We start from the raw sequence: 16,454 nt of genomic DNA, 5'->3' as shown, positions 1-16,454 counted from the left end.
TATTTCATAAAAAGCTATGACATTTGACAAGATAATCCTACTGTTTGTTTATACTGTGTAGAATTTATTCAACATGGGGATCATACTTTCTGAGGCGGTTAGCATGGACCACTATACTACTCAATACTTGATGAACTTCTAATGCTGTTTAAGGGGAACTTTTAAAAAAAAATGTCAGTCCTCCACAACTGGACACCACTCAGATGAAACTGGATCTTGGCAAACTTGGGCAAACAGTGTCCAGTTATAGGAAGTCACTTGATAAATTACATTGATAAAGGTTTAAGAACATACAAGACTGACATAGAAGAATTAATTTGATTGCCTTCATACATGTGTCCTGTACTTATCCTAGTTTGCTTGGACATTCATTCATCATTCATTCATTCATTTTCTAGTAGGATGAATACGTGTAAACAGCTAAGTGTAATACAATTTTACTTGTACTATGATGAAAGTATACATAAGGAATTATGGAAGCTTCAAAGTTGCAGACATTACCTTGAAAGCCAGGAATGTTGCAGCAGGAGATTTGTTTCAACAAGGTGTTTGTGTGCAAGGTTGACTGTAGGGAGGGTACTGCAGTCTGACAGAATAGCGTGAGGAAGGGCAGAGAAGCATGGAACAGCTTGGCCAATTCAGCGAGATTCGAAGAGGAAATTACAGCAAAAGAGAAGAATGAAAATTATCAAGTAGTTAAATTGTAGAGATCATCTTTGTCACACTGAGGAGTCTGAACTTTATCTTGTAGACAGTGGTAAACTACTGAAGAGTTTTAAGTATGGAGGTTACATGTTCAGTTTTGCATTTAAAAAATTCTTAAATCACACAGAAGAGTAATTTTTCATACAACATGTTGATAGTTATCTAGGAATTCCATTATGATTATACCACAATGGAATTCTATGAACCTGTTAAAATGAATGAAGTAGAGCTACATGTATAAACTTGGTAACTCTCAAAAATATATTTCTGTTGGTTAATATTTAGGGTGCTTCCCAGTTTTTCACTATTATAAAAAATGTTAAAATAAGCGTTCCTGTACATATCTCCTAGTACACATTTGGGAGGATCTTAATGTGTGCTCATCTTCAGCATTACTAGATGATACCCATTTGTTTTTAACTAGTAGTTTCTGGATGGAAATTAAATAGTATACATTTTCCACAATACTAACTAGTTAGGTAGATATATTTTCCATGTTTATTGGCCATTCAAGTTTCCACTTTTGTGAACTACTTGTTTAGTTCTTTGCCTATATTTCAATTTTCTCTTTTTCTTAGGGATTTTAGAGGTTTCTTATATATTTTGGAAACTAATCCTTTCTCCAAGTTTGTGCCTTAGCTTTTCATTTATGGTATTGTTTGTTGAAAATACAGTTTTAAAACTTTTAACTTACATATATCAGATTTGGGCATAAGTTTTCTTGTAAGAAGAAATTTTGCCTTACCCAAAGTTAAAAAATACATTTTCCTTTTTTTTGAAATAAAAAAATTAAATTTCATTTTTCATCTTTAGATGATGAATTCATCCACAGTTTATTTTTTATAGATTGTGAATAGTGATTTTTTTGGGGTATATATAACTCATTATCTCAGTATCATTTATTGAAGGTTCCAATTTCCCCTTTGATTTGCAATAACAAGTTTAATATATTGACAGGACTGTGAAACCATCACCACTATCTAATTCCTGAACATTTTTGTCACCCCCAAAAGAAACCCCATATCCATTAGAAGTCATTCCCTAGTCCTCCCTCCCCAGCTCCTGGCTACCATATTTCTACTTGTGGTCTCTATGGGATTACCTATTCTGGACATTTCATATAAATGGAATCATATGTATGTGGCCATTTGTGTCGGGTCAGTAAACTTTTGCAAACTATAAGGTTTCTGTTGCAACTATTCAGCTCTTCTCTGAGAGCAGCCAGAGGGAATATATGAACAAATGGATATTGTTTTATTCTAATAAAACATTATTTACAAAAATAGGCAGTTGGCCTGATTTGGCACATGGGCTGTAGTTTGCGGACCATCTTTTATGTCTTTAAGTAAACATAATTTTTTTCATAAATATTTTGCAGATCTTTGATTAGATTCATTTTCTCTATCTTCTAATTTTAGTTGCTGTTAGTAATGGTATCTTTTAAAAATTTACATTTTCCACTTGCTTGTTGATGGTTTTTAGAAAAACATTTGACATTTTCCCATTGATCTTGTGTCCAGCAATATTTATGAACTGCTTTATTAACTTTTATTGTTCATCCATAGAAACCCTTAGATTCTCTATTAAAGCATTTATATCATCTACAAATATTGACATCTCTGCTTCTTCCTTTCTTTTCCTTATGCTCTTTATTCTTTTGCTGATTTTAGTGACTTTGATGAGGATTTCTAATATAGGGCTGAATAGAAATGGTGATAGTGGATATCCTTTTTTGTTTCCAAAATTAAGAGAATGCTTACTTCTGTCTTTGTCTGGTTTTGATATTATTCTAACCTCATAATGTAAGTTGAGGAATAACTACTGTTTCACATTTCTCCTACATTTGGGAAGTTTCTATAGGATAGGCTTTTGGCAGAACTCATCTGCAGAATTATTTGGGCCTGATGGTTTTGTTTTCTTTGATTTGGCTCCCCCTCTCCCCACAGATGGCTCCCTCATCTGTTTGCTTGTTGTTTTTGCTCATTGTCTGCCTGTTGTTTTTAGTTCATTGTCTGTTTGTTCTTTAGGAGGTACCAGGGACGGTACCTGGGACCTCTCATGTGGGAGGTGGATGTTCAGCTGCTTGAGCCACATCCATTCCCCTGATTTGGCTTTTAAAAAATAAATGCAGCTTTACTTTTTAAATTTCATATTGATGTTTTTAGGTTTTCATTTCTTCTTGACTTTTTTGGTCATTAAATTTCATCAGTGTTTTTCTTTAAATGCATTTCACTTGAGTTTTAAAATTCATTAGCATAAAGTTATTTATAGTATTATATTAATATTTTTCATTTTTTAATTATTTTGAAGAGATAAGATTATTTACATGGTTCAAAAGCCAAAATGATATAAAAAATAATCATTGAAAAATCTCACTCCCACCCTGTCCCTATTTCCACCCCATTTCTCCTTTCCCTTATTTTTATTAGTTTCTTTTTAAAGTCATCCAATGTATCTTTATGCAAATACTAGAAATAGGAATATATAGTCTTACTTTCTCCTCTTTCTTACTCAGAAAGTAATACATTAAATACCATGTTTTACAGGCATTTTAAAAATATTTTTCATATTTTTGCTCTAGTATTTGTTGTTTTTTTCCTCCCCAAACATTCATTATTCTGTCAATTTTCATTTTATATATGTTCTCTCTTCCTGCTGAAAATTTCTTTTATTATGGCTCATTTATTTTATTTTTATCTAGTAATTTTTTTTATCCTTAATGCCTTTTGCTTTCTTTTTATCTTAAGTTAATACTTTACACCAGCTTCCAGCTTTCTAATGGTTAATCTTTGTCTGACATGTTTTTCCTGGTATCATTTTTCTTTTCTTTAAATCTTTTTAAGTCCTTATGTTTTAGTTATCTCTCTTGTAAATAGCATAAAGCTGGAATTTCTTCTTTATACAATCTGATGTTCTCTTTTAACTAGAGCATTCAATCTGTTGACATTTATTGTAATTCTTGGTATATTTTGATCCCTCCCCCCCCCCAAAAAAGTGTTATTTTTTTCTTTCTCTTAAGTGCTGTCTTTACTGGGTATGCAATTCTGGCTGGTAGTTTTTCCTTTTGTTATTCTGCCTTCTGGATTCTCAAAACAATCTTATCTCCTTTCTTAAAATCTCAATGATTTTGACTGACTGGATATTTGATAATATTAAGGGATGAAGTAATTTTAAAAGTGTGATAATATTTAAAAGGAATCTTTATCATTTAGAGAAGCAGAGTGAAATATTTACAAGTAAAATGGCATATGCTTTGTATTTATTTCAGAGTAATGAAGTGGAGGAAGTATGGGGTTTACATAAAATAAGACTGGCCCTTAGTTGGTAGTTATTGAAAGTGGGGTATGAAGAGTTTCATTATTTCTATTCTGTTAACTTTTGTATTTATTTGAAATTAATAAAAAGTTTAAGAAAATAAATCCTTCAATTGCTTCCTATTGTTCTTACAATAAAAACTAAAATTTTTAAAGTAGTAAGTTAGGGTAGGCTAACTGCTATAACAAAAAACCCAAAGACCACAGTGTCCTAACACATTAGAAGTGTATTTTTCAATCATGTAAAAGCTCACTGTGGGTATTTAATAGCCTTTTGTTTAGGGATTCAGGAACCTAAGTTTCTCCTGGATCTATCTTAGAGTCCTCTGCTGGGATCCCTTGCAGCTTCTAGCCAACAGGTAAGAGAAGAGAAAAATTAGAAAATCATGTGGAGGGAGGGGGTTTTTATAGGCCAGACCTGGGAGTGACATAAATCTTTTCTATTACATTCTTCCATTTACAAGTCCATTGGGCAGAACTCAGTGCCTACATCTGACTCTAAGGGAGCCTGGGAAATGTGGTCTAGGTAAATGCTGTAAAGAAAAGAGAAGTCGATTTGGTAAATAATTATTAGCCTCTGCCATGCATGTTGGGTTTACAATCTTTTGCATAATCCAGCCCTTGAATACTTTTACACCTTTATTACTCTGTTTCTCCTCTTGCATTATTCTTTGCCTTAGCTCACTAAGCACTAATTGCATTAGGCACCTATCAGTTCCTCAGCTGTGCCAGTGTCTCTTCCTTTTCGTGGCCTTTGTATGAGCTTTCCCTGGAATGCTGTACCACCCTTCCCCAACTTAGTTCTTGCCTTCTTATCCTTCAGATCCTAATAGAACATCACTTCCATAGGAAGCCTCTCCAGACCTTCATGTTATCTGTGCTCCTAGTTCCCTCTACCATTCCTTCATACCCTTACTTTTGTAATACAGCTTGGCTAACTCCACAGCCTTATTCTGAATTCTAAAATTAGAAAGTTCTAAAGGCCAGAATTTATTTTTTTCCTTTCATATATCTGCAACAAACAGACATATTGGCAAAAACCTTTCCTTAATTGATGGGAGTTTTTCAGTAGTCTTTATTTAACCCACTTAATAAGGCTATTCATATGCTTTGCTGCAGAATATTAATGAGTTTGATTATGGAATGCTGTCTCAGATACCACCACATCTATTATATATTCTTAATTGGGAAACATATCTTGCCTTTAGAAGGTTTAGATAAGGGATTGTGGACCCATTTCTTTGGATGATTATTTGTTGAATTAATTCTTTCCCATTAGTCTCTTAAGGCCCTTGAAGTCAGACCCTGTCTATTTTTGTTCACCAATTTTACCATAAGTGTTTAAATCAGTACATGGTAAACAATTTATAAATATTTGTAAAGAGAATGAATTGAATATGTTGCTTTAGCTTAACTATGGTGATCAAATGTAATAAATTACAATCATAAATATTTTAAAACAAAAATAATTGTATGTAGTAGGATATTGGTTGGCCTAAGAATTTTCTCATTGTTTTACTTATTTTAGGTGATTCATCGGAAAAATTATCTGTATCTAGAAATTGTCAGCTTGGTTCGCATTACCAGAAGTCTAACTCCATGAAACCTCTCTCCATGTCACAGCTGAAGGAATGGAAACATTTTTCTGGAGATCATCTAAATCTTACAGATCCTTTTCTTGAAAGAATAAGAGAAAATGTATCATTCTTTTTTCAGAATATAACCAATCAAGCTATTGCTAAATAATGATGGAAGATTATTTCATAACATGACATTCCTTGGGTCTTCCCTTTAAAAATTAATGTAGTAATTAAATGTAGTAAATTAATGGAATTATTTAAATAGTGATAATATACTTTGTTGCAAAATGTATCAGGTTTAATACAATAACCAAAATTGTTTAATTTTTAAAGTATTTTTAAATGTTGAAACATTAAAGAAGTGCCTCTGTCATCATACAGTTGTTTATTAATAATTCCATGATTAACTTTTATTAAGTATATCCTAAGAAATTTTCATAAGGAATATAAAAAAGATAAAATACCTAATCTCTGCCTTTGAGAAATCTAATCTAAATAGGAATATTAGACACAGATGTGTGACACAACTGGAAAACTTAAGTTTAAATTATAGTTCAAAGGAAAAGAGAATCAGGGACTAGGATTGCAGATGCTAAAGAAGTTGGATGTAACAGTTGCTCCAGGGCAGTTTGAATGAGAATGGTAAATAGGTTGGAGCAGGGAGCAAGGACTATGGGACACTTCAGAGTACTGGTTCCTAATCTAGGACCTCAGACTCAGGGGGCCTAACAGCAGTCTATAAATCTCTCCCTCCTAGACATTGTTTTTACACTGAATAAAGACTTGACTACCATTATGTTTAGGGTTATCTGTAATTTTTTTTTTTAACATTAGAAGAGTTTTAATGTACAAAGCAAGCTTTAGAATACTGAGGTTTGCAGAGAAGAGTTAACCATTTAATATTCAATGGAGGTTTCTGTAATCAGCCTTTCTTTCTATTTAGGAAAATTTCTTTTATACTGAATATTGTTTTGAAGTGTTGAATAAAGACTCAATTATGTATCATCAGATCTGAGTTATTTAGACTTCTAGTGCCATACCTAGGCAGTTATGTGTCTAGGATTCATGGGCAGGCAGTTTGGAACCAAATTTGACACTAAGAAAATAGTTAGCTAATATTAATAATAAGCAAAAATGGTATTTCTTGGCCCCTGTTTTGGTCTCATATATGAGACTTTACATAAAAATCCTTCCAATATCTATGTTGCATCATATTATTCTCAGGCAAAAAAAAAAAAATCCTTTAAAAAAGGATAAGGGACAAGCAGCTTTATTCCCTGTCATAACTGTAGTGGATGCTGGGGTGTGCAGTCCAGGTTGTCCTCCTTCAGGACCAAGGAATTCACTTCCCCAGTTAGCACGAGTGTTGCCTGAGGACCACTCATAGCCAAGTCCCTCCCCAGAGTGGCTGGCATACAGTGACTTGTCAGTGCAGAGGAGAAGGGGTCCCTATCTCTGTTCAGGACAACTCTGAAGGACCATTCCAGCTCCATAGCTCCTTAGGAGACCAGATGAGGCCTTTGTTGTAGCTTCATTTTAATTAGCTGCTGCTTCTGTCCAATTCTGCTTCTCTCTTTCCTTCACTTGTGTTGTTACTAAGTACACTCTCCAAAAAACTCCCTACATGCAAATCTACCTCAGTCTGTTGTCTGTTTCCCAAGGAATATGGCTTTTGGGACTATCAGCAGAGGTATCACTGCTGATAAATCCATTAAATAACTTTATTTAATTATCCATTAAATTAATAATTTTATTTAATTATCCATTAAATAATTTAAATTATTATTGATAGCATCAAATTGTGAATATTTGTTGATAGACTAACCATTTAACAGAATGAGCTGATAATGTGAAATTAATAAAAAGTGTAAGTATTGCTTTATACAACATTCTTTAGATAAATCATGCCAAAAAGAATTATTTGTTCTAATTTTTAATGCACAGTGAGCTCTTATTTGTTTATGGCATTGAGGAGCCATGCTTCTTGAAAGAGAATTCTCTTCTTTTTTTTTTTTTTTTTTATTTTATTTTATTTTTTATTTTTTTTATTTAATTTTTTTATTTTTTATTGACTTTGTAATAATATTACATTAAAAATATATATGTGAGGTCCCATTCAACCCCACCCCCCCACCCCCCCTCTCCCCCCCCCCAACAACACTTGTTCCCATCATCATGACACATCCATTGGATTTGGTAAGTACATCTTTGGGCACCTCTGCACCTCATATACATTGGTTCACATCATGGCCCATACTCTCCTCTATTCCATCAAGTGGGCCCTGTGAGGATTTACAATGTCCGGTGATTACCTCTGAAGCACCATCCAGGGCAGCTCCATGTCCCTAAGATGCCTCCACCTCTCATCTCTTCCTGCCTTTCCCCATACCCTTTGTCCATTATGTCCACTTTTCCCAATCCAATGCCACCTCTTCTATGTGGACATTGGATTGGTTGTGTCCATTGCACCTCTATGTCAGGAGGAGGGTCAGATTCCACCTGGATGCTGGATGCAATCCTCCCATTTTCAGTTGTAATCACTCTAGGCTCCATGGTGTGGTGGTTGTCCTTCTTCAACTCCATCTTAGCTGAGTGTGGTAAGTCCAATAAATCAGATTGTAGGTGCTGGAGTCTGTTGAGGCTCAGGATCTGGCTATCACATTGTCAGTCCAGAGATTCAAATCCCCTAAATATATCTTAAACCCCAACATTAACTGCACCTCCAGCACATTAGCATGAAAGTCTTATGAAGGGAGATCCCATCTGAGTCCAGATTCATCACACATAAACACCATTTCCAAAGAGGGGCCATCTGCCCTGGTAGTTAACCCCATCGGCCATGACCATAACTCCCATGGGTCTCTTTAGCCCTCAAAGGAACCAATATCTGGGGGTTGTATCTGCTTTATCTGTCTCTCTGACTCTGCTCAGTTGTGCATGAGGGCAAACCTGCCAGCCTCCAGACTCTTTTTTAGAAACTCGTAGCCATATAAACTCATTTCTCCTTTCCATTTCCCCCTTACTTTAGGTCAAACAGCATTTTAAAGTCATGGTATTTTATGTAGACATGGATATTCTGCTGATCCGCATTGAACCTTCCGTATAAGGTCATTTTCCAGTTGCATCATCAGTTGGTAGTTGATAGTGGTCCCTCGTTGCCAGGGAGGCTCATCCCCGGGTGTCATGTCCCGCGCTGGGGGGAAGGCATTGCATTTACATGCTGAGTTTGGCTTCGAGACTGGCCACATTTGAGTAACATGAAGGCTGACAGAAGTAAATTCCCAGGCACAAAGTTGCTCTAGGCCTTGTTCTTATTTTGGGTTTATCAGCTCACAAGCATAGTCATTAGCATCTGGGGCTCACTGTTGAACCCTCACTCCCTCCCGGTCCCCACCACTGTACCTGGGAGACTGTCGCTGCTCCCCTAGGGACCACGACAGAGCACCACTGGCCAGGAACCCAGTACCCCCCCTACTGTGGTTTTTAATTATTGCCACTATGAGTATATCCAAACATTACCATGCACCCTGGACATATGTTCTGTACAGCTCCCTGTCAGTCATATATCACCTGTCATTGGTATCCCATACCAGTATCCCTCCATTGCCATTGTTGAAACACTCTGTGATCCAGAACTCCCCGAAATTTGAAGCCCAATATAATGTCATGGTCCCTTACTAGGGAATGGCATATAGCGATGAGTTTAAAGGATAGATAAAGAACTTGGATAAAGTTAGATAAAGAACTTAGATAAAGAATGTTGACTTGAAAAAATTCCACATCCTATTTTTTCTTTTCCCCCCCCCCCCCCCCCTAATTATTCAGCTTTTCTTCACAGGAGTCCTAGACCACAGCAATGTATATATATAATATACAGCACTCCCACACATCCACCAGAAAACCTTTTCCCTTCCACAGTGATACTCTTACGCCCTATTCATATCATATTTACTTAAAGTGATGTACAGAGTCTGAGACATTAGCTTTCTAACAAGGTGACATCTGTGCTTACATTATGGTGCATACTTTAGGATACACAGTTCTTTACATTTTTAGTTATCCTATGTTTTACATTATGGTTTACATTATCAGTCTGTCATCTCCTATATGTTATGGTGTAATATTACATGTTTTATATCCATCTTTGTGTACTCTCAAGAAACTCCTTTCTTACCCCCCATTTACTTTGGTTCCACACATTTAACGTCCATTTTCCCTTCCACCTTGGTGCCCTCAGTGATAGCCAACCTCCGTTTCCTGAGGAGCCACTTCCAGAGATAGATGGAATAGTGTTCAGGGCCTAACTTGCTCAACTGCCCCAATGCCCTGGGAGCCACCCTTTCTCTCGAGGGATACAGTTCCCTCTATTGGATGGCATTAGTCCTCCCCAGGATGTGGGTCCACCCCCACTCTCACTACTTGGGTTTCTACCCCATGGTGTCACCCACTCTGGCAGAATGAGCATTTAGACATTCCCCAGAAGCCCGTCCTGCATCAGACCCTCCCCTCCGAGCATTCTAAACAGGTAACCCTCTTTATTATATTTTGATATGATTTTCTCGGCATTTTACTCTCCACCAACACCTGACCCTCTCCTGGTTCGTATGCTACCCCTCCCTCCCCCCACTTTTGGGCAACGTTACCCATCCGTCCCTCCCCAGCCACCCTCAAACCCGCAAAGCCCCAAGCAAAGGCAACCCCTTGCCCCCCTTTTATCTCTTCTTTGTGTTCATACTTACCACCATCTCGTCTTAAATTCCACCCCTGCAGACATCGGCTCATATCCTTCCTCCACCCTCCGATTTCCTGCAAGCCTATCGTTCAGTCTCTTGCTATCTAGGGCAGCTTGTTTATTTCATATCATTGAGGTCATGTAGTATTTGTCCTTCAATGTCTGGGTTGCTTCACTCAACATAAGGTTCTCAAGATTCATCCATGTTATCACATGTGTTTGTAGTGTGTTTGTTCTTACAGCCGAGTAGTATTCCATTGTGTGTATATACCACATTTTATTGATCCACTCGTCTGTTGATGGGCATTTGGGTTGATTCCAACTTTTGGCAATAGTGAACAATGCTGCTATGAACATTGGTGTACATATATTGGTTTGTGTTCTTGTTTTCAGTTCTGCTGGGTATATTCCCAGCAGTGGTATTGCTGGGTCATATGGCAAATCTATGGCTAGTTTTTTGAGAAACCGCCATACTGTTCTCCAGAATGGTTGGATCCTTCTGCATTCCCACCAGCAGTGGATGAGTGTTCCCCTTCCTTCACATCCTCTCCAGCACTTGTATTCTTCTGTTTTTTTCATAGCTGCCAATCTTATGGGTGTAAGATGGTATCTCATTGTGGTTTTGATTTGCATTTCCCTGATAGCTAGAGATTTGGAACATTTTTTCATGTGCTTTCTTGCCATTTGTATTTCTTCTTCGGAGAAGTGTCTGTTTAAGTCTTTTTCCCATTTTTTAAATGGGTTGTTTATCTTTTTATTTTCAAGATATAGGAGTTCTTTATATATGCAAGTTATAAGTTTCTTATCAGATATATGATTGCCAAATATTTTCTCCCACTGTGTGGGCTCCCTTTTTACTTTCTTGACAAACTCCTTTGAGGTGCAGAAGGCTTTAATTTTGAGGAAGTCCCATTTATCTATTAGTTCTTTTGCTGCTCGTGCTTTTGGTGAGATATTCATAAATCCATTACCTATTACAAGGTCCTGTAGATGTTTCCCTACACTGCTTTCTAAGGTTTTTATGGTCTTGGCTCTTATATTTAGGTCTTTGATCCATCTTGAGTTGATCTTTGTATAAGGTGTGAGATGGTAATCCTCTTTCATTCTTCTACATATGGCTATCCAGTTCTCCAGACACCATTTGTTGAATAGGCCACTCTCTCCCAGTTGAGAGGGTTTGGTGGCTTTATCGAATATTATGTGGTTGTATATGTGAGGTTCTATATCAGAGCTTTCAATTCGATTCCATTGGTCTATATGTCTCTCCTTATGCCAATACCATGCTGTTTTCACCACCGTAGCTTTATAGTATGTTTTGAAGTCAGGTAGTGTGATTCCTCCAATTTCGTTTTTCTTTTTCAGTATGTCTTTGGCTATTCGGGGTCTCTTTCCTTTCCAAATAAATTTCATAGTTAGTTTTTCTAGTTCCTTAAAGAAGGCTGCATTGATTTTTATTGGGATTGCATTGAATGTGTAGATCAATTTTGGTAGGATAGACATCTTAATAATGTTCAGTCTTCCTATCCATGAACAAGGAATAGTCTTCCATTTATTTAGGTCTTCTTTGATTTCCTTGAACAATCTTGTATAGTTCTCAGTGTATAAGTTCTTTACCTCTTTAGTTAAATTTATTCCTAAGTATTTGATTTTTTTATTTACTATTGTGAATGGTATTTGTTTCTTGATTTCCTCCTGAGCTTGCTCATTATTGGTGTACAGAAATGCTACTGATTTTTGCGCATTGATCTTATAACCTGCGACTTTACTAAACTCATTTATGAGTTCTAGAATCTTCGTTGTAGATCTCTCAGGGTTTTCTATGTATAGGATCATGTCATCTGCAAATAATGAAATTTTGACTTCTTCCTTTCCAATTTGAATGCCTTTTATTTCTGGTTCTTGCCTCAGTGCTCGAGCAAGTACTTCTAAGACAATGTTAAATAGGAGTGGCGACAGTGGGCATCCTTGTCTTGTTCCTGAGTTTAGAGGGAAGGAGTCTAGGATTTCTCCATTGTAAACAATATTGGCTTTAGGTTTTTCATATATACTCTTTATCATGTTCAAAAAATTTCCTTGTATTCCAATCATTTGGAGTGTTTTAATCAAGAAAGGTTGCTGTATTTTGTCAAATGCTTTTTCTGCATCAATAGATATAATCATGTGATTTTTTTCCTTCAATCTGTTTATATGGTGTATTACGTTGATTGATTTTCTTATGTTGAACCATCCTTGCATACCTGGGATGAATCCCACTTGGTCGTGGTGTATAATTCGTTTAATGTGTTGTTGGATACGATTAGCAAGTATTTTGTTAAGTATTTTTGCGTCTAGGTTCATTAGAGAAATTGGTCTGTAATTTTCCTTTCTTGTGATGTCTTTGTTTGGCTTTGGTACTAGGGTAATGTTGGCATCATAGAAGGAGTTGGGTAATGTTCTTTCTGTTTCGATGGTTTGGAATAGTTTCAGCAGGATTGGTGTCAGTTCTTTCCGGAATGTTTTGTAGAATTCACCTGTGAAGCCATCTGGCCCTGGGCTCTTCTTAGTTGGGAGATTTTTAATAACTGATTCTATCTCTCTGCTTGTGATTGGTTTGTTAAGATCATCAATTTCTTCTTTTGTCAATATGGGCTGTTTATGTGTTTCTAGGAATTTGTCCATTTCCTCTAGATTGTCATTTTTGTTGGAATATAGTTTTTCAAAATATCCTCTTATGATAGTCTTTATTTCTGTGGGGTCAGTGGTGATATCGCCTTTCTCATTTCTTATTTTGTGTATTTGCATCTTCTCTCTTTTTTTCTTTGTTAGTGTTGCTAAAGGTTTGTCAATTTTGTTAATCTTCTCAAAAAAACAGCTCTTGGTCTTGTTTATCTGTTCAAGTGCTTTCTTATTTTCTATTTCGTTTAGTTCTGCTCTTATCTTTGTTATTTCCTTCCTTCTTCTTCCTGTTGGGTTACTTTGTTGTTGTTTTTCTAATTCCTTCACATGTGCAGTTAGTTCTTCAATTTTTGCTCTTTCTTCTTTTTTGATATATGAATTTATGGCTATAAACTTCCCTCTCAGTACTGCTTTTGCTGCATCCCATAAATTTTGGTATGTTGTGTTATCATTATCATTTGTTTCAAGGTAGTCATTGATTTCTTTTGAGATTTCCTCTTTGACCCACTGTTTTTCTAAGAGTGTGTTGTTTAATTTTCAAATCGTGGTGTGAAATCTGGGCTTCTTTCCCTTGCAAATCTCCAGCTTGACTCCACTGTGGTCAGAGATAATGTTTTGTATGATTTCAATCTTTCTGAATTCGTTCAGCCTTTCTTTGTGGCCTAGCATATGATCTATCTTGGAGAATGATCCATGTGCACTTGAGAAAAATGTATATCCTGCTGTGTTTGGGTGTAGCGATCTATATATGTCTATTAGATCGAGCTCCTCTAATATACTATTCAGATGTTTTGTTTCTTTGGTGATTCTCTTTTGAGATGTTCTGTCCAGAGTTGATAGTGGTGTATTAAAATCCCCCACTATAATTGTAGATGTATCTATTCTTTCACTTAGTTTTTCCAGCGTTTGCCTGACGTATTTAGAGGCACCCTTGTTAGGGGCATAGATATTTATGATTGTTCGATCTTCTTGACAGATTTTCCCTTGGACTAAAATGTAGTATCCTTCTTTGTCTCTCACAATTGTTTCACATTTAAAGTCTATTTTGTCTGATATTAATATAGCTACTCCTGCCTTTTTTTGGTTATTGTTAGCTTGTATGATTGTTTTCCAGCCTTTCACTTTCAATCTCCATGCGTCTCTGGGTCTAAGATGTGTCTCTTGTAGACAGCATATGGATGGGTCATATTTCCTTATCCAATGTCCCAGTCTGAATCTTTTGATAGGTGAGTTTAATCCATTGACATTCAGTGTTATTACTATCAAGGAATTATTTGTGTTAGCCATACTTTGATTGGATTTGTGTTTGTCATATTTTGTTTGTATATTTTTTTTTGTCTTTTTTGTTGTTGTTGTTGATCTTATACTCTCCTCCAACTTTGCCTTTCCTGTTTTTTCCTTTCTTCCTGCAGCACTCCCTTTAGAATTTCTTGAAGGGGAGGTTTCTTGTTGGTATACTCTTTCAGTTTCTGTTTATCTGCAAATATTTTGAACTCTCCATCATATTTGAATGCTAGTTTAGCTGGATAAAGTATTCTTGGTTGGAAATTTCTTTCCCTTAGTACCTTGACTATATCATACCACTGTTTTCTTGCCTCCATAGTTTCAGAAGAGAAATCAGCACTTAATCTAATTGAGCTTCCCTTGTATGTGATGGTTTTCTTTTCTCTTGCTGGTTTTAGGATTTTCTCTTTGTCTTGAGCATTGGATAATTTGACAAGTATATGTCTTGGGGTGGGCCTGTTGGGGTTTATGACTTGTGGAGTGCGCTGTGCTTCTTGGATATGTACATCTGTCTCTTTCAGTAGATTTGGGAAGTTTTCAGCCATTATTTCCTGCAACACTCTTTCTGACCCCTTTCCCTTCTCTTCACCTTCTGGAATGCCTATAATACGTATGTTTGAGCATTTTGCATTGTCATTCAGGTCCCTAAATCCTAATTGGATTTTTTCTATCTTCTTATTGACCCCTTCTACTATCTGTTTGATTTCTGATGTACTGTCTTCCACATCACTAATTCTCTGCTCTGTCTCTTCTAGTCTGCTGATATTTGCTGCAAGTGTATTTTTGATTTCTTGAACTGTGGTGTTCATTCCCATCATATCTGTTATGTTTTTGCGTATGTCTGCAATTTCCCCTCCAAGTGATGTCTTCATGTTGTTAACCTCTTTCATTACTGCATCAAATTTGTCGGTGATAAATGTTCTGAGATCTTTCATTGCTTGTGCCAAGTTTTGCTCCCCTTCGTGATTATTGGTTTGTTGATTGGATTCAGCCATGTTTTCCTGATTATTGGTTTGGTTCGTAGATTTTTGTTGCTTTCTGGTCATCTCTTTATTTTGACGAATTTAATCAGTTCCTTAGCTTCTTTGTCTGCTCTTGGAGGTTAATTAGTTGTTATTTTTGCACAGGTGTTATATCTTCTCTTTGTCACTTTTTTCTTCTTATTCTAGTTACTTGTTGTTGGTTAAGTTCACTTTAGAGGAAAGTATTAGTGTTGGGGAAAGGCAATTGTGTAAGCAAGGGAAAAGTGTAAAGTTGTATTGGTGATGTATGTTAATAAAGCAAGAATATGAGATCTGGAAGGATGGAGGTTAGATTCATGTAGATTGTATAGAGTTATAGCTGTAGGTAGAGTACCTTTTATGAAGTAGATGACTGAATTTGGGAGGAATATGGTATGAACTACACAGCTATTGTTTTCATGAGAGAGGGAAAAAGAAAAGAAAGGTAATAGTTTCAAGAGTGGATAATAGACAGAAAACAGAACAAAGGTATTAGAAATTAAGAGTTAGACACTTTGTGGATCAAAGAACGGGAGGTGGGGGGTGGAATATAGGAGAGACAGTAGATGATAGTGGATATCAAGATGCAGGGGAAGGGGGATAGTGTAGGTAGCCTAAATCAGTTCACACAGAAATGAGGCAGTGGAGGATGGGAAAACCCAGCAAATGTGAGGTGTTCCCTGTAGCACCTATTGTATACTTGAATTAAAGTAAAAATAAGTGGAAGATGAGGGACAAGAGGGAAAGAGAAAACCGAAAAAAAAAAAAACTAATTATAATAAAGAAAAAAGAAAGGCAAGAAGAAAGGAAGAAAGAAAAAGAGGATGGGCAAACAGTGGGGAACGGATAGGGAGAAGAGAGATACAGGTACACACGTGTCACAATTGCAACACTATCTAAAACAACAACTTCCCCCCGCTTTGCCCTAAAAACCCCGTCTGTCTGCCCAAATGGGTCTGCAAGCACCTCCCTTCCCACAAACCCCCAATAGGCCGCCCAGGGCCCACGAACTCCCCAGTACTGCAGATGCTCAAAAAAAAAAAAAAAAAAAAAAAAAAAAAAATTAAGTAAAATAAATTAAAAAAAAAAAAAAAAAAAACAGAAACCCCTCCGCAGGCCCGGCTCCGCCCGCCGCAGAGGCTTGGACCGGCTCTGCCCGGCTCCTCACGCCGCCTTGGCCTGG

General features: G+C 36.5%; 1 protein-coding gene across 1 annotated transcript in view; it reads left to right on the top strand.

Moving 5' to 3' along the window:
* The window catches only part of RAD54B (RAD54 homolog B), a 125,774-nt gene extending 119,170 nt beyond the window's left edge, over positions 1-6,604 (top strand). Inside the window, exon 15 of the mRNA XM_012518128.4 lies at positions 5,548-6,604. Coding sequence (XP_012373582.2) covers positions 5,548-5,765 — 218 coding nt within the window. The 3' untranslated portion in view covers positions 5,766-6,604. The remainder of the gene's footprint in view (positions 1-5,547) is intronic.
* The last annotated feature ends 9,850 nt before the right edge of the window (positions 6,605-16,454 follow it).

This window comes from Dasypus novemcinctus, chromosome 14 (genome assembly GCF_030445035.2).
Source record: "Dasypus novemcinctus isolate mDasNov1 chromosome 14, mDasNov1.1.hap2, whole genome shotgun sequence".
Lineage (NCBI taxonomy): Eukaryota > Metazoa > Chordata > Mammalia > Cingulata > Dasypodidae > Dasypus > Dasypus novemcinctus.
The sequence above is the reverse complement of the archived record's forward strand: the minus strand, read 5'-3'. Positions and strand labels throughout refer to the sequence as shown.